Below are 24,675 nucleotides of genomic sequence, written 5' to 3'. Positions count from 1 at the left end.
GCCTTTGTTTTTTAATGGCGATACATTCCTTTGGAGTCGATCAGTACAATCCATCAAGTAAAAACAACAAAACAATCTAAAATATTTAGATTTTGTGTTACATTAATAATTCTATAGTCATAATAATTAAATTTTTGTGTTATTCTTGGTGGTTTAATATTGGTTTTAAAATATTAAAGAACAAGGGTAAGTGCAGAATGTAAGGTTAAATATTTAAAAGTTATCCAAACAGCATCAATTTTATTTATAGTTTATAAAAATGTTGGCTGCTAACTTTATGAAACATCATTTTAACGACATCGAATGGGTATCAACATATTCCAAAATTTAATGATAACAAGAACAGAGAAGAAAATTATTCTTGTTGTGTTGGAAATGGTCAAGTCATTAATAAGGTTTGTCCATCAAGAATAATAACAAAGACGTAGCTAGAATTTGTTGAGAGTGAAAGTCGAAAATGTGAAATTCAGAGAACCAAAGAAGAAAAAATTAGACAGCATTTTGCTAAGATATAAGAACAGAGTACAGGGATATTATGAAATAATTAAATTTGCTAACAAAAGTAGACCTGGATCAAATAAACAAAATATAGCACTATTAGTGACACCCTAATGATCTAATGACAAGGAAAATACAATGCATTATCATATAAGAGTATAGGTAAATAAATTATTGTTTTGTAAAAATAATGATGTATTGACTGATATTTCCTTCAGCTTAAAAGTACGATCATACATTCGTTTTAGGCTAGTAAATGTAAAATTTGTTAGTGGAAAGCTTGAGGTAGACAATTCATTAATGGGGTTTGTGGATCAAGAATAGTAGTGATCATATTTGGAGATTTTTTGAATTTGACTGCTTTCATATATAGTGGTGGCTTTTACCTTTGGTTTTAATTATATTGGTTGTTGAAATATGTAAATTAATCTAAATATTTTATAAAAATAGAAAGGTATATAGAAATTTATTTTATTATTGCATTTTATTCAATAATTTTTTAAATAAAATGTGTTATTTCAAATTTTCAATGTTTATTTCCCCCCTTATATATAGTTTCAAAATTTTGTGTATATTTATTTATAAAAAATAATTTATATATTAAAAAGAAGTAAGTAAATGAAGTTGTATAAACGCCTGCGTCAAACTTTATTTATTCTCTGTTTCAAAAATAAATGGAGGCCAGTAAGCACATGCGGCAAATCCGGAGATATTTGTTGAGTAATGTATTCTTTTATAGTTGTATTGCAATTATTTGCAAGTATCGCCTGTACGTTCATTCTCGAGTTTGCCGTGGATGATCTTAGAGCTGTTTTACAATGATTGGTATTGCTGGTTCTGGTTATTCAAAACTAAGTAAAAATACACGACTCAACATTTCCCACTATTATTACCAATAATGTGTGTTTTTTTTTTTCTATCAAAATTTGACAGCCTAATTAGTATACCTCTTTTTCTAACATATAGTCAGTGAAATGAATTATGTATTAATAATCTGTGGCGATCTTTTGTTCCTCATTAGAGGTCATTAGTTTTGTTTATTGTTAATAGCGGTTTACAAAAAACTAATTTGGCAGATTTAATGACCTGACTCAGAAATTCAGATAAGACAAGAAGATCGACTTTTATCAAGGGCGAATAAATCTCCGAGTCCTATCAGGAATAAATGAGTATTCCGCTCGAATGACTGTTTTTCAGAGTCCCAGATCATAAGCCGAGCGTTTCACTTTAATAGTTTATTTGTCAGACATTAGAGGTCGGAATTATATTCCTAAAACGGTTTCAGACGATCTAATTAATTTATTAATTACCCTACTGGCAACCAGACCGCGTAATTAATACTGCGATAATTCTTTGCCGGTCCCTTCGGCTGGAAGATTTAGTTATTTCCTTTTCGCCCGGCCAGAATAGCAATTTACAAAATGAATACTCTAATTCGTTCCTGGTCTATTCCTGGGTCCTTTCTCTCTGCCAACTTTGCCGAATTTCTCGCCTTCCCTCTGTCCACCCTTCGACCCCGTCGCCCCCTCCTTTTTTAATTCCGACTGGGCTAATTAAGCCCTAATGGGTGGTTGGAGGTGCGAGCATTTTGAATAAAATGGCCTACTATACCGAAGAAGGAATAATTCATCCATCATGGTTAAGAAAATGGGATGCAATTTTGCTTCTTTATGTCTCTTGTAAGTTCATACACTGAACAGAAAAAAAATATCGATATTACTGTTATGGTTTTTTCTTTTTGCCATGGTAATGACAAACTCTTAAGATAATTGATGTGATTTTGGTTTAGAATATTGAAAAACCAATTTATGAAAAAGTTACTATTTGAAGCATTTTTTAGTCTTTAGTGTGTTGTGATAGATCCAAGTTTTATCAAGAGTTATGTATCATTGATAAGTTAATCAATTGCAACGATATATAAAACAAATGAATGAAATTTTCTTAATAACATTCAGGTTACATCTAGCCTGTTTAGCCAACCTTTACGATAAATATGTATACCATAATCTGGCAATCTTATTACTGTAGAGAGCTGTATCCAGAGCACGGTTTGATTTTTAGAGAATATATTTTCATTTTCATAAGTTCTTAATATATTCGATATTGCTTTATGAGCACTAAGGTATTTTAGGCTGTTTCTGTGTTCTTCTTAATTATTTATTCTTATTATTAATATTTTTTAATATTTTTTAATTCCGACTGGGCTAATTAAGCGCTAATGGGTGGTTAGAGGTGCGGGCATTTTGAATAAAATAGCCTACTATACCAAAGAAGGAATAATTCATTCATGATGGTTAAGAAAATGGAATGCAATTTTTCTTCTTTATGTCTCTTGTAAGATCATACTTCGAACAGAACAACATTTCGATATTACTGTTATGGTTTTTTTCCTTTTGCCATCGTATTGATAAACTCCTTAAAATAATTGATGTGATTTATGTTTGGTATATTTATAAAAGACTACTATTTGAACTGTTTTTTAATATCTGGTGTGCTGTGATAAATCCAGTATTTGTCAAGAGTTATGCACCACTGATAAATTATTCGATTATTATAATATATAAAACAATTCAACGACATTTTATTAATAATATTCGGGTTATATTTAGTCTACTAAGCCAACCTCTACGATAAAAGCGTATTTTGTAAAATCTTGTTAGGTTAGATACTTATTATAGTCATATTTGATGTGTGCTACGTGGATTCTTTCTTAAAAAGGTACTCGTGCACTATATTATTGTATTTGACACGGATATTGAATAATAGAGAGACCTTTTTAGCATTTTTTCGATTGCTGCGGTTTAAATAATTTCTGTGTTAGCCTTATGTGGACGGTATTCATTTTTAAATTTAGTTATGTTTTATGGTTTATAATGTAGATGCAGAATGAATCCATGAACTTTGCTTTAGTCTTTATCAAACAATTTTTCCTTGTCTTTAAGCACAATAAGATTTATAGCACAAAAATTGTTCACTTCCCGTTTTGTTTTACTCCAAATTTCTATTACGTAGGATCCACATTTGATTGATTTCTTCATTCAAGTTAATTGTCGCCACATTGTATATCGTAAAGATCTGTACTCAGAGCATGGTTTCATTTTCAGATAATCTAAAGTTTTCAAAACATTCTATTGTGTTTTAATATCAACAACTTTTTTTAATAGTTAAACCACGTATGTTTCTGTGTGCTATTTTCAATTGTAAGCACTCGCAATACCTACATTAAGATTACGTTTTCACATCTGATTGATTTGTTTTCAAATAGCAGCCTTAGTAACCAAAATATTATTATTTTCTCAACCATTTCTATTGCAATTTTATTTGAATGACTTGTAGTCTTCAATTTTGATCAATTGAATGCTTAAATTTAAGTCTTCAATATTTTATGGTTAGGGTAAAATGCTCATGAGCATCGTTTTAATAGCATCGTTAGCTAGACTATTCTATTTATTAACCATATATTTATTATTTAATTATTTATTTATATTCTATTTAAATCTTTAAATTCACTAGGGAATAGTGTGAGGCTTTGTTAGGTGCATATGAAAATGTAATAATACACAGGATAATACTATTTGGAAAATGAAACAGCATTATATGTATTATGAAAATAATTTTTAACCGATTTCTTAGTTATATATTGCAGATTTTTCATAATAGGTTTCAAACTATATGTCAGACTCACATACGTGTCTCTTGGATAAGAATGTAGAAGTAATTTAGGTATTTTCTAATAAAAAATTTTAATGTCGTCTATTTAGTAATACTTATGTTTGTAACAGTCGATGGAATTCTTATATATGTTGAGATAGACCGAAATATTCCTTCTCTCGGTATCTCTATGAAACTAAGTTTGGATCATAAAATAGTTTTGAACTATTTACATACTGTTTACACCGTGTTAAGTCAAACACTAATCGGAAGCGCCAAGAAACATTGACATTACTTACCGTTCCCTTAACATCATATTTGTTTGGATTTATTGGATTATTTTTGGATTATTTATCTTATATTTCACAATTTAAAAGTTGGTTTGATCAATCAATGGAAATAAAATATAAATGAAAAAATTGAACTAGGATTTATCAAGGTAAATAACTTAATTTTGCCCACAATCGATTCGTCGATAATGACTGTACTGTGAATCTGTAACTGTAACTGAAATAAAAAATTTAAAAAGAATACTAGAGCTCTTATGTAATTGAGTGAGTATTCCAGACACACTAACGATGAAATGTGGTAGAGTATTGAAGAACATTATGTAAAAATACTCAGTACCCAACAATAGCACTTGGGAACTATGAGCATAATATTGCCCTATATTTGTTATAAAAAAATATGATGATAATTTTAAAATCCAGATGCAATTTTATTTGACAGTTAATTTTAATAATAGCCAATTATAAGCATATGTATTTACCAAGAACTTTACATATTAATAACATGCTTTAACATATTAAGTTCTCCTATGAATTCTTAAACTAAACCGGTCATTAGTTTCCTCTACTTGACTTGACTTCAGCGACAGTGACAGTTATTGGGGTTCATACATTTCTACACTATTGTTCGATGTGTTTAAAACTTCTGTTTGCCATCACAAACATATACCAGGCTGTAAAAACTTGATAAATTCACGTTGAACTATTTGATTTAAAAGAAACCAGATATTTGATACAGATTTTTCGTAAACTATGATTGAATATTGGAATATGGGAAATAAGTGATTTGATTGAAACTTGTTGAAGGCTTGGATTTAGATAATATTATTCTTTGTATTTTGAGAATATATGGACGTTCAGTAGCGAAAAGCTACTGCTGAATGTTCAGTGAGTTCAGTTAGAAGCCCATTTTCTTCTCCCTAGTTGACAATCGAATCTTATGGAAACTGATTAAACTACTCACATTGTATTAAATATTATATTATTAGGGATTCATAACAGTTCAATTGAAAAGTTCCCGGCCTATCATAGTAAAACACATTTCTATTGCAAAATTTTTTTTTATTCAACATAATCCCCTTCAAGGGTGATACACTGATTATAGCGACCCTCCAACTTTTCGATACCATCTTGTAGTATGATTTGTCCTTTGCTTCATCAAAATAGGCCTCAGTTTCGGCGATAACCTCTTCATTCGACGAAAATTTCTTCCTAGCAAGCAATCTTTTGAGATCTGAGAACTGGAAATAGCCGCTGGGGGTCAGACCTGGAGAATACGGTGGATGAGAAAGCAATTCGAAGCCCAATTCGTGGATTTTTGCCATCGTTTTCACTGACTTGTGACACGGTGCTTTGTCTTGGTGAAGCAGCACTTTCTTTTTCTTCAAATGCGGCTGGTTTTCGGCGATTTCGTCGTTCAAATGGGCCTGTAATGCTATGGAATAGTCGCTGTTGATGGTCCTTCCTTTTTCAAGGTAGTCAATGAAAATTATTCCATGCGTATCTCAAAATACAGACGTCATAACCTTGCCAACCGACTGTTGCTCTTTCCTACGCTTTAGAGCGGGTTCATCGTGTACAGTCCACTAGGATGACTGTCGATTGGACTTCAGAGTGAAATGACGGAGCCATGTTTCATCCATTGTCACATATGTAAACTGAGCAATACATTCCTGATGTATTGCTTACACGAAAGCAGTGTTGCCAATATGCAACAAGATATTTTATGTTGCATAGTTTTCATATTGTTTCGGCTATTCCCTGTATATAATAGATATAATAAGATGTGCTGATTGCTTTCTGTTTTCTAAGGGTAACGATTACAAAAAGATAACTAATTGATAATCAATAAAATTAAATTTATAAATTCGAAGCAAAAGTTTAATTTATAACATCTATAAAATCTTCATATTCGCCTCAATTGCCCCCAAATTGGGCAGGAGAAAAAAAATCGATTTTCCCATTATTCGAAATTTATGACAGCCATTAAATCAAAATTTCTAATTAATTAAAAATACATTACGAGATAACTTTACAGAATTTAGGGAAAATTTATTATTTCGTTTTTCTTAATTGACCTGAATTTTAATTTTATCTTATATATTTTTTTTATTAGTTCCTAATTTAAATATTGTATTCAAAATACGCGCTTGTCAAGTTCGCGTTTTGTTTTCAATTCGGTTTCAACTTTCCAGCGAAATACGAGAGTTATTGTTTCGAACATTTGCAGTTTTCCAGCGTATAAATCAAAATTCCGAAAACGATATTCAGCCATACTTTCACCTCGTCATTCGTGACTGGAAACAATAAAGAGTATTTATTTGCGCAAGCCAGTTATACCGCGCCATAGTCACCTTCAAAGCTGGCAAACTAATGTCGAGACCTGAAAAAATTTTGTCCCGGATATCCGTTTGCTTATATCATTAAATAAAAAGGTTATTTTTATGTTTGTGTAATTATAAGGGGTTGGCAATAATTAATTTTATAGTCACACTTACTTTGATAACTCCATTTTTATATATATTTAGATCTTTCCTAAATATATTAGATTCAGCGATAACAAATTTGTCGTCGGATAATAAAAACATAATAAGGCCGTTTGAAAATATAATTTCATATTATATTATATAATCATATAATCTTAAATTTCACTTAACAGATCAATTGAAAAGTCCCCGGCCTACCATAGTAAAACACATTTTTTTGGCAAAATTCTGGATCTGGAGAATATGGTGGATGAGGAAGCAATTCGAAGCCCAATTCATCGATTTTTGCCATCGTTTTCATTGACTTGTGACACGGTGCATTGACTTGATGAAGCAGCAATAAAGCTATGTAATAGTCGCTGTTGATGGTCCTTCCTATTTGAAGGTAGTCAATGAAAATTATTCCATGCACATCCCAAAATACAGATGCCATAACCTTGTCAGTCGACTGTTGCGTTGTTCCACGCTTTGAAGCAGGTTCATCGTGTGCAGTCCACTCGGATAACTATCGATTGGACTTTGGAGTGAAATAATGGAGCCATGTTTCATCCATTGTCGGGTTTATTACGCTTGATGATCTTCAAACACTGCTCCGAATCATTAACTCGTCGTTGTTTTTGGTCAAAAGTGAGCTCGCGCGGCAACTACATTGCACAGGGCTTTCTCACATCCAAATATTCGTGAATGATACGATGTACACGTTCAGTTGATATCTTTAGAGTGTCTGCTATTTCATTCAGTTTCAATTTACGGCCCTTGAAAATCATTTTGTGGATTTTTTAAATATTTTCATCGGTAACAACCTCTTTTGGGCGTTCACCGTCTTCGATGCTCATTTCACCACGTCTAAAGTTAGCATACCAATACTAGATGGTTGATTTTCGTGGGAAAGTGTCCGGAAACTCGACATCTTTCAAGCCAATTTTTTGCTTGAGATGTATTTTTTCCCTTCAAAAAGCAATATTTTATTAACACGCGAAATTCCTTTTTATCCATTTTTTTCACAAAAGTTGCTTCACTTAAAATGTTATAATTCACAAACTAATAATCCGACGGCTGTCAAATTTATAGATGCATCTTTTGAGGGTTAGGATTAACTAAAAAACTTATGGATTTAATTCTAGTAGCGCCATCTATGTATCAGGCCGGGGACATTTCAAATTGACCTGTTATTCTGTGATCACCATGATCTTCTGACGTTTATTTGCTGGAGTAATTTTCTACTTGTCATTAAAATGAATTTGAACGCTTGACATATGTATAATATTTATTTATTAATGAGGTTTATAACAGCTGCAATTCTTGGTGGCACAGATTCGTAGACTGCCTGAATAGTTTCCAACGGATTGTTGCCCCATTTTTGTACCAAAACATTCTCCAATAGCTTCAGTTGTACTGGAGATAGAAACACATTCCGCACTGTCGGCTTTAAGTCTCCCTATAATGGTTCAATTATGTTGAGAGTTTATAATTTGGATGATCGGGGAAAATTTTATGATATTCTGATGCTTTTGATATAATCGTATAATATTAGGTTATTTTCAATATTTTTATAACTTCAATAAAATAACGGTCACACCATGTAAAAAACCACTGTTTCATTTCTTCTTACCTCCATTCACCGAGAAATATAAACTATCCTAAACTGGTTTAATTCACTGACTTTTAAGATTATTTCTACGATACTGATAAAAAAACTATTAGGTGTGTGCATATGTTTTGATCGATATCTATTTGTGAAAATATATGTATCAATATAATCAATGTTAAACATTGAACTCTTAATTTAATTGATTTTCACATTTCAGTATATGAAATAGCAGCTGCTCATTTAGTATTATTGAGTTATTTAGTGTTTACAGACCTTATATCATTACATTTATTGTTTGGTTTGAAGAAATCTGAAGCCGAATCTCAACAGCGTCTTTATAGATTTATGAATTATGCTGCTTCGTCATATCCTAACATCCTATCACTAAAAGTGGGGTTTAAAGTGACAAGGAACAGTGTAGAGTAAAAAATACGTTTGAAAACAAGTTGCAAGACTCAAATGACAACGATAATAGTTCTGATGAATTGGCTGAGAATTGACAAAAAAGAAGAATTTTTGCAAAAATTACTTGTGAAGCTCTTAATATTTATATCTTCACTAAAATAAGTATTATATCAATAATTTTTACGATTAGTTATTTCATTATAATAGTACAACAGTAATCTAAGTTTATTGGTTTCACAGTTAGGTATTACATGAACACTTATTTTCTGTTTCAAAAATGGTATTCTAATACCTTTTTGATTGATTTCTGGGAAAAAACTTTGGAACCGATATACCATGTCTACACTAATCCCTTGTTACCTGTATTTATTCAGAATTATAGTAATAGAATTAAGTCCCACTCATTCTGATGACACCACACAAACAACAAAACCCTTTTATTACTTGTTCGCATGTATGTTTTTGTCCTATATCTCTCTGAAACCCTAAATTGCAGCCAAAATATTATTGCCCAATGAGATTCCTAGGGTTTCTGTCTAATCTCTCCTAGCTGTTCAATGATCCAAAAATTAATTACAAAATAAAACTATATATGTTTAATGAAAATGCATTTCAGTTTCGTAAATACTTAATTATTTTGTTACTGCAGTAATATTACAAACATATATTTTTATGTATTTGATACACATTCGTTACACCCCATCATGACTCAAAAGCTTTAACCAAAAAACAATGGTGAATATTTTATTTATAACTGATAGCACTTTATTTATTTAAAATTTTGTTGGTTGTTTATTTATTTGTTGTTTGTAGATAATATAGCCAACAAGTCCCTTCAGGTTTGTTTTTAAATTTGGTTTCGTAATTTTTTCGAACTTGCTTTCTTTTTTTCATTTTCAATAGTAGACATTTTCTAAAATACATGCCTTATAATTTTGTTTAAGAGATAATACATAAACCATTTTACATAAAATATACCGTGGGGATTTGGGTAAAAAATACTAAATGCTCTACAACTAGAACTTAATTAAACTAAACTGACGAATGAAGGTATAGGTGATAATCACAAATAATTTTCTGGAATTATGAGCTATCCAGATAGGATAACGACCATATAAATCATCAATTAAAAGCAATTATCTAAATGTCCTCGTTTAGCGATATATATATATATATATATATATATATATATATATATATATATATACAAGATACACTTACTCAATACACAATGCTCCAAAGTAAGCATGAGTATGGGAATGTCGATTTTAATAAGAAATAGAATACAAGAAAGTTTCAATTAATGATTTAAATAATAAATTATTGATGAACGTAGATGAAGCCTGGGTTAACATATAGGTTTGAAAATAGTATCGACTATAAATAATGCCAAGATAGTTCCATCTATTGATAAAATATCCTAAAAAGTGGTTATTTCATTATAGCAACGTATGATATATATTATAAAACATATTTTTTATTAATAGAATTTAAAGCAATCCTTATGTGTCAAAATATGCTTTCTCATCAAAAAACTATTTGTTAGTTATAAGGATAGATAAAACCAATGGGTTATTTGCGAGTTTTAACAGAATTGCTTCTTAGACTATTAAACTATATTGTACAAATCCTATTATTCAAGAAATATTGTTAATGTATACAATATATTTTAGAAAAGCACATATAATAGGAACAAATTTTAATATTATTTGAGTTAGTATATATGAACAGTTGTATGTATACAATTATGTTTTTATGGTTAAATATTTAAAGGACCCTAAAAAGGTTGCTTTCTGTATTTCGAAATAGTTATTTGATAAGGTAGCATTTACGTCTGGGATAAACCTGAATATAGCGCTTTGCTATAATATTTTGGACTCCCGGGGGAGAACGCGATAATAAGAGAGATGAGATGGATGGACAACGGTTATCGTTCTGATGAATAATAAAATATTTAATTTCTGTTGGTAATAACTGAGTATATAACAGCATTGCTAATTATGTATAGATAATATGATTGTTCATGAATTGTTATGTTATAGAAATTCACATGTGTAAAAATATGTAAGATGAGAGTGGATTGGGAGTACAGCATTAAGAGAATATACAGCGTATCCAATAATTAACCAGATATAAGCAAATAAGAGAAAAAATAGATAAAATAGTTTAAATGCAAGGAAAATGTTTCCTATTGCTCTTTACTGAGCTTAATTTTATAAAATTGAATCGAAGAAGACAACAATATGGCAACGAATATTAAAATAAGTGAACATAAATTGTGCATTACTTTGATACTGATTGATAATAAATATTAATTTCAATTATTGATTAATACTTTGCTTTATTATTAGATACTAAATTACTGAAATCAGACAGGTATAAATCCTTAATAATAAATTATTTCTAACAAAATATTATTGAAATACTTAGTAAAGCTTAGGTGAATATAGTTGACATGGAGTCCAATTGTTTGTATATCCTATGAATGTTTAGGCAACAAAAACAAAAGCTAAAAGTTTAATTATAAAAATATCCAAATTGACTTGGTATATGGGATAAATATTATTTTTGTATATTGATATAAAGAAAATATAGATCTCAGTAGCAATTTCTAACCTTTGAAGTTGAAATAAATTGATAAAACTAATTGAAACTTAAACAATTAAAATCAGAAGTTTATGAAATAAGAATACTAGCGTAATACAAAAATACATCAGCTTTAAGTTTTAGTATAAAAGTTATAAAAACACTTCTAATGGAAAATAGTGTAAATAAATTGAAAATAATATACCAAGAAGAATTTTATATCCCTGATTTACTATACCTGCCATATCCAAACTGCTTCAGAAATGACTACGCAAATATGTTTAGCTACTTATAACGATTCCAAATTTATAGCTTGGATTTTAAAATCGCCACTTATTATTCCGTTACATAGAGCAACAGCAATTATTGAAAAGGTGATTTAAGGAAAGAAATGCTGTCCTGCAAAATTCCTGGACGCGTCACAGGTATTTGACTAGATAAGATATTTGCGAGTGATTCATATCCAAATTGTTGTCGCGGAAATATTGTCAAATGCTCCAGTCGAAATTGTCGAAAGAAAATTTTTAGCATAAAAGAGTATCCCAACGTTTAAATGTAGTTTCCACAAGAGTTTCACAATATAGTCAAATGCAATCACAATAAACCGTACTTTAACATTGGTGTTGAAATCGCTATGTCTCTACGATGTCCTCGAAATCAAATGGTCAGCCAAGAAATCATCCAAGATATAGTCATAAAACATAAAAGAAGAGTATAAGATCATATAAAGGTGGAATCAAGACAACTGCTGGAAGACAACCAAACCTCACAAATCTGTTTAAAGTTACCACACATTTAAGCCCAAATTAATTTTCTGATAATTACTGTAGTAAACTTGAGGCATATCAAGTTATATACAATTCCAAAATGGACTAAAAAATAACCAGAAATATTTTACCAGATGTTGACAAGTGTGGGCCAGCAACGACGACCAGTAAGCGATATGATACGTTACTCCTCAGTCATCTCCAGTTTTGACACATGCGCACTGTACTGCATAGAATAAACCATAAAAAAGGAAAACAATATGGTTTATTCTTTTCGAGTCGATCGGTATAGTTGATCAAGTTAAAACAACAAAAAAATCTAGGATATTTAGATTTTTGCTACATTATTTAAAAGTTATAAAATCCAAACAGCATCAATTTTATGTATAGTGGGAATGTTAACTGCCAAATTTATAACACATCATTTTTAACGACATCGAATAGGTATCAATATATGCCAAAATTTAATGATAACAATAACAGAGAAGAAAATAATCCTTAATGTGTTGGAAGTAGTCGAGCCATTAATGAGGTTTGTCCATCAAGAGTAGTAGCAAAAATTGTAGTAATTGAAATTTTAAACATAATATATTTTAGTAATGATTTAAATTTTATTTTATAGGTAAAATGTATCTAGAATTTGTTGAGAGTGAAAGTCGAAGATTGTGAAATTCAGAGAAGAAGAAATTAGTATTTTGCTAATATGTAAGAACAGTGTGCAGTAACAAAAGTAGACCTGGATCAAATAAACAATATATAAAATTATTAACGACACCCTAATGATCTAATGACAAGGAAAATACAATGCATTATTAAATAAGAGTATAAGTAAATAAATTATTGTTTCCTAAAAATAATGATGTATCGACTGAGCTTTCTTTCTGCTTAAAAGTACGATTATCCATTCATTTTAGGCAAGTAATGCACAATACGTTAATCGAAAGCTCGAGGTAGTCAATTCATTAATGGGGTTTGTGGATCAAGAATAGTAGTGATTATAGTTGATCATGTTTGGAGATTTTTAGGAGAAATTCACTGCTTTCATATATAGTGGTGGCTTTTTCATTTGGTTTTAACTATATTGGCTGGGTTTGATCTAAACGATTTTGGTCTTTTTATGGTAATATCTATTTATACGGTTTTTTGGAGATCATATTAATTATTCAAATATGTAAATTAATTTAAATATGGTGCTTTTATAAAAATAAAAAGGCATTTAGAAATTATTTTTATTATTTAATTTTATTTTCTTCTAGGTTTAACTTCCAGAGATTGCTTTTAAAAGAATGCCATTTTTACAAACATATAACAAAAACAGGGAAGAATTATTATATCAATTTATATATTTAAATGAGACATACATATTTCAGAATGGTACATTGGGTAGCTCATGGCAATATGATAATAAATATAATGTAAAGACAACAAAAGTTGATGGAAAAAGGTAAACGTTGGAATAACTATCGATTAGGTTTTGTTAGTTATAACATTTATTAATAATTCATTGCAGACATATAGTTCTTCATGCTGGAAACAGAAATGATTTTATTCCTAAGTCCAAGGGTGACTAAAATGGAGCAATGAGCCATAATTTGTTTTTGCAGTAGTTGGAATATCAACATATGAAGAATTTGGAGGAACCATCAGTTATTATTAGGTATAATGAACTGTATTTACCATATATATAGTACACTGGAGGGCAAAATCTCAATAAGTGCATCAACAAAGGCTGCAATTAAGGAATGGCTTAAAGTACATAAAATAAGTTTCGAGGAAATCATGTTAAGGAATGAAATATTTCAAATTGTGACTCGGTAAAGATATATGAAATATTTATTTGTATTTTATGTAATTTCCTTTTTTAGAAATAAGAGTGAGAAAAGATACATGGTAGATCAGCTTACTGAATGTTATGGTCACAGTCTATTATGTATTCCTCCCTATCGCTGCATATTTAATCCAATTGAGTCGATATGGGGTACTGCAATAGACATTCAGGTCGAGAAGGATATTCAAACCAGAACTGTCTGGATTTATGGAAAGAGGCATTGTCGAAAATAACACCTTCGGTTTGTGTGAGCTCGATCAGACACATTGAAGAAAAAATTGAAAAATGGTAGAATCTTTAGAAGTTTTATGATAGATTGAAAATAAACAGCTTAGTTATTGACTTGATTAGTGTTTCTGAAAGTGACAGTGATTGAATAAAACTTAATGAATGTTGGTTTATGATTCAGTGCTGACAATTGCCAAGACAGGATGATGAAAGAGGAAACAACTAAAGGTCAGTATATAAAAAGTTTAATGTATATATAATAAAAAAACTCTAACCTATAAATTATTGTGACAATTTTGTTTCGTTATTTTATTTATATTAAAATTTTGTTAGAGTCAAAATGTACTAAATGTACTAAAACTCGGAGTCGCTGCGGCAACATTGCGACGTTTTCACAGATCTCCCGTGTCACTATTATTTTGAATAGACTATATGTAGTATTTTTCTCCATACTCATTTTTGTATCTTTTTTTTTGTTAATAATTTTATGTACATTTCTAATGCACCCTGAGACATGTCCTATTTTACATTTTTCAATAACGGCCTACAAAATACCCAAAAATGTTATCCTAATTGTTGAATAAATTCGCGGTACCAGCAACGACGGCCAGTAAACGATAATGAAAATCTGACATCCTCGACACGTCGATCGTGGATATTATTGAGAGGTACTATGGATCATTAAGTCGCTAATAATCGTTGAATTCAGACATGAATTCATCGAATCCCAAGCGTCTTCTTCACGTAACGTTGCGCGGCTCCCTTTTTTCACTATTTATATTTAATTGATAATGTCTATAAATAACGGCCACATTATATAACCACCACTTAAAATATCTTATATTGAATGATAAGAATGGAATTTTAGCAGATAAATCTTGTTATTATAGAAGTTAATTTATGGAGCATAAAGCGATTTACTACTTTTATTTCTTGATGTTATAACGGATCTAATAAAAACTAATGATTAATAATAAGAAAGATTAGAGAAAGCTTCCATAAAACTAGTAGTTTTGGCGATATATTATATTTACTACTCAATAAAAATATTAACCATTCTTCTATATATAAAATCACGGGAACCTCGGTGGAAATACCACTCGAAACATCGTAAACACATCGTTAAAACACGACCGTGTCCGCTATTTATGGGGTGGAATAAAATTTATGGCAATTTTTTTAATTAAAAATCCTGTTGGTTTAATGCGTTTAACGATAGGTCGACAATGGCTAATCTGGGCTCTTTTGCCCCGGGGTCTCGATTCCAATAAAAATTAATAAAATATCACTTACTTGACGGGTCGTGCAGCCATCGCTTTTTCTCTCCTGACTTCACGATTTTTGCCTCGTCCTGTAACAGAAAATTAATCATTAGCTTTAGCAATTTTATATTAGGTGCTTGCATTTGTATTATCCATACGTATCGATGAAAATTAGAAGTACAAAAGTAAATAAATGTTAAACAATCTAATCTGGTTATTAAATTCGACGGTTTTAATATACCTCTAACAGTTTTCCATATAGTCTTTTGGATTTACTCAATGTATACTGATGATAATCATTGGATTTGAAGCCTATAGTGAAGCTGTTCTATCATATCTCTATTGTCGATTTTGGCTTCAACGATTTGAAATTATCTGTTCTGATCTCAATGATAGAGAACAGGTTGGTTGGTTGGTTGGTTCAAACAATTTCGAAGACGAATGAATGTTATGAATGAATGTAATGAATGATGATATGAATTGTAAGACTTGTTAAACAGATAGCTCATCTCGAAGTCTTAAAGAACTTTTAGAGAGACTATGAGTTGATGAAGTAACTATTACTAGACGTTTACATGCGATAGGAAAGATTCAGAAGAGAATAAAATAGCTATCACAGGAATTGTTTAAGAACGGCTTCTCGAACCATTTTAATATCGCGGTGCAACCCATTCCTTCACAAAAATAAAGATTGTGAAAAATTATGGTATTTTGTCATCAATTTTACTTTAAAATAATTGAAATAACATTATAAATATTAAAAACTAGCAGTATGTGTATATCATTACTTATTTCACCCAATCTATTCCGTGACATTCTTTTGCGTATGAGAGGGTTTATGGCCTTTATATTCATCTAAACTTCATTTTTCAAATTTTTAAAGTACGTGACATAGCAAATGTCTAGTTGTTTTTACCTTGAGAATAATTGATTGAAAACCTTACTATTTCTAAACTTGGTTTTCTTAAATTTGTATTGGTATCAAATTCCTAAACTTATTGTTTATTTCTTCGACACATTTAACTTCATATAACAACTTTAATAACAAATATTTAAATTTTTCTTGGAGTCTTAGTTTAAGTTGGAGTACACTTCAGCCATTTTGTTATAGGTTTCCTCTATATCCTAAGTATTTTGTGTAGTTTCAGGTATTGTTTTGTCGTCTATTAGCATGCATCTCAAATGTGCCCACCACATCTACTGGTAATTTATCACCCCCGTCATTGATAATCATACGTCCATATTCTATTTCTTCTTCATCACTAAGTTCATCTACTTCAGGAGGTATGACGACTGCATCAATGGCTTCTTCTGCCTTTAATTCCTCAAGAACAGCTATAATTGCTTCAGCTTTTAGTATTTTCTTTTTGTAGAAAGCCATTTCTATGTTTTATAATCCGAACGGTGGCACAAACCCAGATTTGTTTCTTACAAAGCTTTTAGACTACAGGGCACTTCATTAGCACTAAACATACAATTCGAGATCTTATATTTACGAGCACAGGTTACTTGTCACTAAACGAAACTGAGCTAGGCAACTTCCAACGTTTCGTCAGCACAACGGATGTATGTCCAAGAAAAAAAAATACATGTGTATTTCACATATATAGCATTCAGGAATATGCACACAAAAGTTGAAATATATATATTTTGTTACTTGAAATAAATTATTGAGAAAAAAACATGTTTTCAGTTATTTATCTTTCTTCACGAAGTGTTAGACTAATTGTGAAATATAAACACACTGAAAGAGAGCTTTGTTTGTTTGTTGACTTTTGTATAATAAGTTCATTTTGGCTGCATTTTGTGAAGTTAAATTTCCAGTATACCCAGCAGGTACAGCTCCTTCAAGTTACCACTTGTTCAGATTGATTCGGCATAATTTGGTTGATACATGGTTTTGAATGTGTGAATAGTCGCCAGGTTGGCAGAAAGATGGGAGAAAGTTGTAGAAAATGAAGAAAAATATTTTGATAAATATATAATGTACCAATATTTCTCAATAAATGCCTTTTAAAATGAAAATTGATTATAATACATGCAAGCAACCAAATAATTGTAACTCTGCATGGATATTCAAAGGATTAAGAAATGGTAGAATTTGCCAATAAATCAAGTATAACGTAATATTAAACATCGAGTGGAAACGACTTCTTTAAGGCAAATTAATTGTATTTGCTGATCAATTTCAGAGCCACATTTTGAAATAGCGCGGGAATAGCATTTCAAAATACTACTGTTTCTATTTTCTTGAACTATTAATCGGTATATATTCGATATGTCCTGAATTTCTTATTTGTTCATTTTGCGTGAGTTACTACTTTACTAAGGATAAACATAAAAACTTGTAAAAATGTTTGACTCTTCAAAGATATGATGAAACATGTTTTTTTTTAATTTTTACAAACCTATATTTTTTTCATATGGATGATAGTTTTCCCAACACAAACACATGTCAATTTTTTAAAAATGATAATCACATTCATCTATAATAAACTTAATATAAAAGTTTTGTTGTAATTTGAGGAATAAAAAATATGCAGATTGTTGCGATTTTGTAAAATAATTGCAAATCAACTATATTGAGCAATTCAGTGATGAAACATAACTTGGATTGTCGAAGAAGGTGGAGCTAGATTCAAAACTAAGTAATGAAATTTATTTTTCTTGTGATCTAAGATACTTCAGAACAAATTTACAAACAATGATTTCGTTGTTTGTGTTCTTGATGCTTTATTATCTGGTATTCTGAAACCGCACTGCTGGCACATTAAACATATTTAGAAAATCATGCTACTTTTTATTTAAATACTTAATTCGCTTTATACCTATCATAGAGACTCAAACTAACAGAATAATTGTTATTTATTGTTTTATTTTCTTTTCTTGGTTAAAATATATATTTATCGTCCCTCAATAACAGGGAAAAATTGTTCACCGTGCTATAACATGAAAAGCAGCCTCAACCTATTGAACTGTGAATGAAAATGAGTTCTATGAATTAATCTACTGATATTGTTCAGTAGATTGTAGTAGTAGGTAATTAAATACATTGACTCAAAAATTTAAACAAATATAAATATATAAAATATTGTTTTAATATTAAGAGATTTATTCTAGCAAATCCAAAAACCCATATACAGATTGAACTAAATCGGATACAAAAATCAGATAACAAATTTAAGACAACGAGAAAAGTTTTATCTATATCGGGCAATAAATTTAATATATCTGAGTAAATAGCCAACTTTTCCAACTGCAATAGTTCTGTCTATTCGTTTTGCTGTCGACATAAAAATAGAGAGAAAAGGCCACTCTATTTTCTGAGCGCTTCCAGATTTAGTCGCTCTAAGTTTGTGCATTCGAAAAGTCGTATTACTCGAGCTGATGCAGTTTATTTCCGCGTATGAAACAATTTAAAACTATTTACAGTTTAACTATATTTTATACACTTTCAACATTATCTCCCTGCTTTATATATCTATATATTTAACTATATTAGAGGGTTGTGAATTGATTTTGAGTGATTTTTTAAAAGCTAATATTTATTATTTTTTTATATTTTCAGTGATATTTATTAACTATATCCGAAAATGATAAGTTTTTTTTGAGACTCAGGGGTCTACAGTTTTTCGAATATCTTCCTAGATTAATGCTTATCAGCTAGTCAATGAGTAAATCGATTGTAAGTAAAGAAAAAAATATGAGGAATAAATATAAAAATTCATTATAATATATTTTTCAACATATATCGAAATTTTGGAACATAAAAAATACATTAGTGGAAATTAATATTGATCTCATAAAACACCTACCAATATAGACCGGTGGCATTAAACTATAGATTTAGCCTTTGTCGATGATGTTGATGAATAAGGGGTATATGTTTTTTTTTAATATTATATATTGTACACTGTAAATGTTATTTAAATGTTCACCTACATGTGAAAATGTAATGATTAAAGTCTCTTAACTTCAATTTGTAAAGCCTCTAATATCTAAAGCTTTTAAAAGTTTCAAAATTCTGGTATTATCAACTTCTAATGATTTGAACAGTCTTCCTATTCACAAATGGGCTGAAAAGTCCTGGGCCTAACACATGGATGGCGTTAGTTTTTTGCATTCACCACTTTTTCAGTTAGTATTAGCCTTCAAAGGAAAGTTGTTAAAATTTCATGATATTCTACTCGTGAGTTTGTGAGTAATTGTGTCAAACAATAGATTAAATACAATTTCGTGTTAATTTTACAATGCTTCTTAGTGGGAAAAAATACTGCTCAAGCGATCCAATTGATTGAAGGTGTTATAAAGACTCCGCTCCCTCAGCAACAATAATAAAACTTTAGTTTGCTGACTTCAAACGTGGTCGTAGAGACGCCAATGATGTGGAACGCAGTGGACGTCCAAATGAGGTGGTAACACCAGAAAACATACTAAACACAAAAAATCCACAAAATCGTTTTGAATTATAGAAAAGTGAAGTTGTATGAGGTAGCTAATATCGTAAATATATTAAAAGAACGTGTTGGTTTTATATTTAATTCAAAACTTTGTTCAAAGTGGGTGCCGAATTTGCTCACTGTTGACCAAAAACAAAAACGTGTTGATTCTGAGCAGTGTATGGCCATGTCTAAACGTAGCAAACCAGAATTTTTGCGGCAATATATGACAATACATAAAAGATGGACCCATCACTTGACTACGGAATCAAAACAATCGTCATCCGAGTGGACAGCAACTGGTGAACCCCGTCCAAAGCGGCCGAAAGCACAACAATCGGCTGGAAAGGTTATGGCTTCGGTATTTTGGGATGTGGGTAGTGTAATATTCCCTTAATATTAATAACCGCATATGCCAAAGAAAAAATGTTTGTTTTATCAAGACAACGTACTTTGTCACAAGTCAAGCCAAACAATGGTAAAACTATATGAATTGAACTCCGAATTTCTCCAACATCTACTGTAATCATCAAATTTCGTTCTCAGTAAATACTACTGGTTGTTTACAGACCTCAAAAATATACTCACAGGTAAGAAACTTCGCTTGAATGAAGAGGTTATATCGTTCTACTAGAGTTATATTAAAATGTTACGGAGACGCTGGAATGATTGTGTGGTTCTTGATGGAGATTATGTTGATTAATATAGTCAATTTTGAACATAAAAAAACGCATTATCTTTGTTATGCCCGATACTTTTCAACCCATGTCTTATCTATTCTTTGTATACATGAATTAATATCTCAATTTTTTTATTATATTAACAGCATTATAGCGGCGAAGCGTCAAAATCTATTGCTGAAAGTTGTTGCGATAGAACGTCATCCTCACAATTTTATGTATTTTATTTACAGATTATTTTAAATAAAGCATACGTTACTTTATTAAGTCAAATGGCAGCCAACGAATTCAATACTCGATTAATTATATAATAGGTTCACAGCATCTAAAGCTATACCAGAATAATATGTTGGTACAGTAATAACGAAGAAAGAAATCCGCAATGCCACATTACAAACACAATTGTGTAACGAAAAGACGTAGACAACATTGTTAGTTGCTATATCAAAAGAAGAGCTTAAACTTATTATAGAGAGATTTCTGGCAGTATAATGTTCAGATTTTCCTAAATAAAGTTTAATAGGTAACTAATAAGGAAGAGCTCAAATATTTATGAAATGCAAAACACTTAAAAATTTCCATAATTTGTAACATTCACCACATATAGTAGTTTATAATGATTTCAAGTTTTCGAAACATCTTTGCGATTTACAATATTATTTCAATAAATAGTGAGATTCTTTAAAATGTTCTTATTATGGTTATTGTTCTTAACAGTGCGTATGGTGTGTAATGATGTTTGCTGATACTAATTTCGTCATGCCAGAGTGATGAAATAGTTTTTTAAAGTCGTAAAAATAAAACAAAAACAATTGGTATATCCCAAATATTGTTTCACAATAATTTATTATGAGTAAAAAGTTATGTCCGGTAATAACTCTGTTATCATATTATAGCAATGTCGCAATTATAAAATTCGGATCAAACAATTACATTTTTCTACCCTTTTAAATGTTTAATATAGGGTTATAATAGCCAACGATTTATTTTGTTTTATTTTGAACGATGTCTTCTGTTAGCTGCGTTAAAAGCGTCACTTTGAAAATGCAAATACTAAAACAAATTCTTTATGGATGACACATTTTAACACAACTTGACATGAAGCTCAAAATTCATGTTTCACTTATATTTACTAATGCTTTTTAATTTCAATTTTTTAAAAATATATCGTATACGACAAGCTATTTCTAACAAAAAGTAATATCAAACTTATTTTCTACCACTACTCTTGCTCCATGTAAAAATTACTTTCAGTCTCTGCTCAGTTTTCTAACTTAGATCGGATTTTTCTCTTTTCTGCAGAGTTTCTCTGATATATTCACTCCAGGTTCTATCAGATCTACACTCTAGTTTTTCTCGTCTTCGTCGTTGTTTCGCACATTATATTTACTGGTCCTCCATGCACTGTAAGTGTCCTTATCATCCTAGCTGTAGGTGTCTATGTACTATCCATTCATTGTATATTGAGGTGTTTTCTTATATATTTACTTCAACTTATCATCTTTGTTACATCCGTGATTCTTCTGATATAGATAGTCTGATGGTCTCTGTATATAGTCCTATTTTATCTATTTAACATTTCTTTATTGTTGCATCTATTAATATTATAAACAGGTTGTGTATTGCTTGGGTGCTGAATGTTGTTGATTTGTCTGTAGCTTTTCATTAATGTAATTATAATAATACCTGGGGTGATATGGTATAGGTTATAACATCTAATGTAAGTTTCTCAAAATTAACTCATAGTCTGAATATGAAGATATATAGAATAAGAGCGAATAAAGTTTGGATTGTATTCCGCGTCTAATAAAACAGTTATCCATAAGCCACCAAACCCGTTGTTAAGTTATTCTTTTTTAAAAATATATATTGCAAGCCATTTCTAACAAAAGTTTATCTCATAAAGTGAACAGGCACTTCCCGTTCGAATGCGCGCAGAACTTCCCTCAGCAGCGAGAAAAAGCCGTAAAGAAGTGCACATTATACCAGAGGGTTTTCCTGCTGCAAAGAAACTTTTGGTCGCCAAGTGCGCGATTTCGAATCGAGAAAAGTCTGTCGTATTGTCCCTTTTATGTAAGGTCCGGCTGCTTAGCTGGGGCCTCGGGCGTCAAGAATCCCATTTAGTTCGTTCTGTAATTTGGAAGAAGAACTACAAAAAACTGACGACAATATCGAGCTACTATTTTAATCGAAATAATCGCGATAAAAACGTTCTTCGAGTTTTATTACATTTTCTTATACAGTGACGTACAATTTTGTGAATAACACTTGTAATAAAGTTCGCAGGATACCAATCTTGAGATAATAAAATATTTCTGAGAGAAAATATCAGATTAAAGGAAGAGTAAAATTATTAAAAATAAAATCTTAAAGAAAACCTGTACTAAGTATATATATATTTAACGTAACTTTACTATATAAAGAGCATTATTCAACTAATGTACTACAATTTTTCAACAGCTCTTCTACTACGGCCCAAAAATAGTAACACATAAAAACCATGCTGTTGTTTATTACTGATTCCTTCCACCACCAAAGTATTAATAACCGTCGCTCGCATGATTTGAAGATCGGAAAAACAATAATAGACATATTGTATATACGGGGCGTACTTTGAAAGGGTCTAAATTTATTTGGAAAAATAAATAATGCATTTGTGTCTTATTTTAAAATCTTGCAATTTTTATAGTGTATCACTATAATAATAGGTTCCTGGAACTTTAAGAGTAACAATATGGAATGAATGATACTGTTAGTTTTTTCAAATTTAAAAATCCTACACGTTTCAAACCCACAAGCCTTGTCTTAAACCCTAAGTTCCAACACTGGGCAGTCAGTACGATTCCAAGAATATCATGAGGTCGTCTTTTGAATTAAAATAAAACAGGCTGATGTTGTTAGATTAGCCATAATTCCGCAGTTACTCGAAGCATTCCTTGACACAGTTTAGATGTTTAGGCAAAATTATCGCAGTTCAGGCTGTAAGGTGACCAAGGGTGGATTGAAGTTGCTCAAAGTCCCTCAGCCATGAATTATTAAAATTAGTAAATATCCATGCTCATAAAAATAGTGCAAATCAGAATTTTTATTAAATCATATAGGCTGATGAGGATACAATAGATAATATTTTTTTTACAACTGTAAACTGTTGAAAGGAGACAACGACCTAGAACATTCCTTTGGTTGTTTCTTAACAAGGGAGATTAAAAAAAAAGGAAATGGATGTAGTGTGTGATGTGCTACATATAAGTGCTGAAATATAAGAGTTTCGTTTACATTACAGTAAGATAGGATTGGCACGAAGGTTTGTTCGACACAACAAGTCTTCTTTTTTTCATAAAAATGAATTAGTTTTGAAGAAACTATCTAACTAGTTGATGTTTGTATAACTAGTTGTTGTTTTATGTATTAATAAAGTTTGATTTCAAAGACTATGAACATTCTCTAAGTATTTAAAAAAAAATGATTCAGCGGGTTTTCGAATTCTATTAAAATTAGGTTCGAAACAAAATAACTCCATTTCAATAATCAATAATACATTTCAGTAGCTTTGTGAAGTACTATCTATTTCTTAACGCTAGAATCCAAAATCTAATTCATTAATGTTTAAGTTGAATGTAATTTAAGCATTTTAGAGCTCTAAAAGGCTCATAGTAGTACAATGATCGCTGCATTTATTAATAATTTAATAAAATAATATTTCAACACCTTATCAATATGGAAGTTAATTCATATTAATGTTCAAAATCACCAAGAAAGTGCATCATTTTGTTAAAAATTATTGCTAAACTTGAAAAACTAACCGGACGATTGTAAAATTTTTACTGGTTGTAAAATTTCATGAAAATATCATGGTTTATATAAGAAAAGATATCTTTCGATCAAGAGATTTTAAAATTATTTTTAGCGGTTCTACAATTTGATCAGTGGGGAAAGTGTATTTCGTATAACAATTATTAACACATGA

At 30.4% G+C, this 24,675-nt stretch overlaps 1 protein-coding gene across 1 annotated transcript in view; it reads right to left on the bottom strand.

Moving 5' to 3' along the window:
* The window catches only part of Cow (Proteoglycan Cow), a 341,672-nt gene that overhangs the window by 71,151 nt on the left and 245,846 nt on the right, over nt 1–24,675 (bottom strand). The window contains exon 2 of the mRNA XM_076394624.1: nt 15,621–15,678. Within this exon, the coding sequence (XP_076250739.1) occupies nt 15,621–15,678 (58 nt within the window). The remainder of the gene's footprint in view (nt 1–15,620; nt 15,679–24,675) is intronic.

The sequence above is a fragment of the Rhynchophorus ferrugineus genome, unplaced genomic scaffold (assembly GCF_030347505.1).
Source record: "Rhynchophorus ferrugineus isolate W39M unplaced genomic scaffold, kcgeb_rfMv2 rfM2, whole genome shotgun sequence".
Taxonomy (NCBI): Eukaryota; Metazoa; Arthropoda; class Insecta; order Coleoptera; family Curculionidae; genus Rhynchophorus; species Rhynchophorus ferrugineus.
The sequence above is the reverse complement of the archived record's forward strand: the minus strand, read 5'-3'. Positions and strand labels throughout refer to the sequence as shown.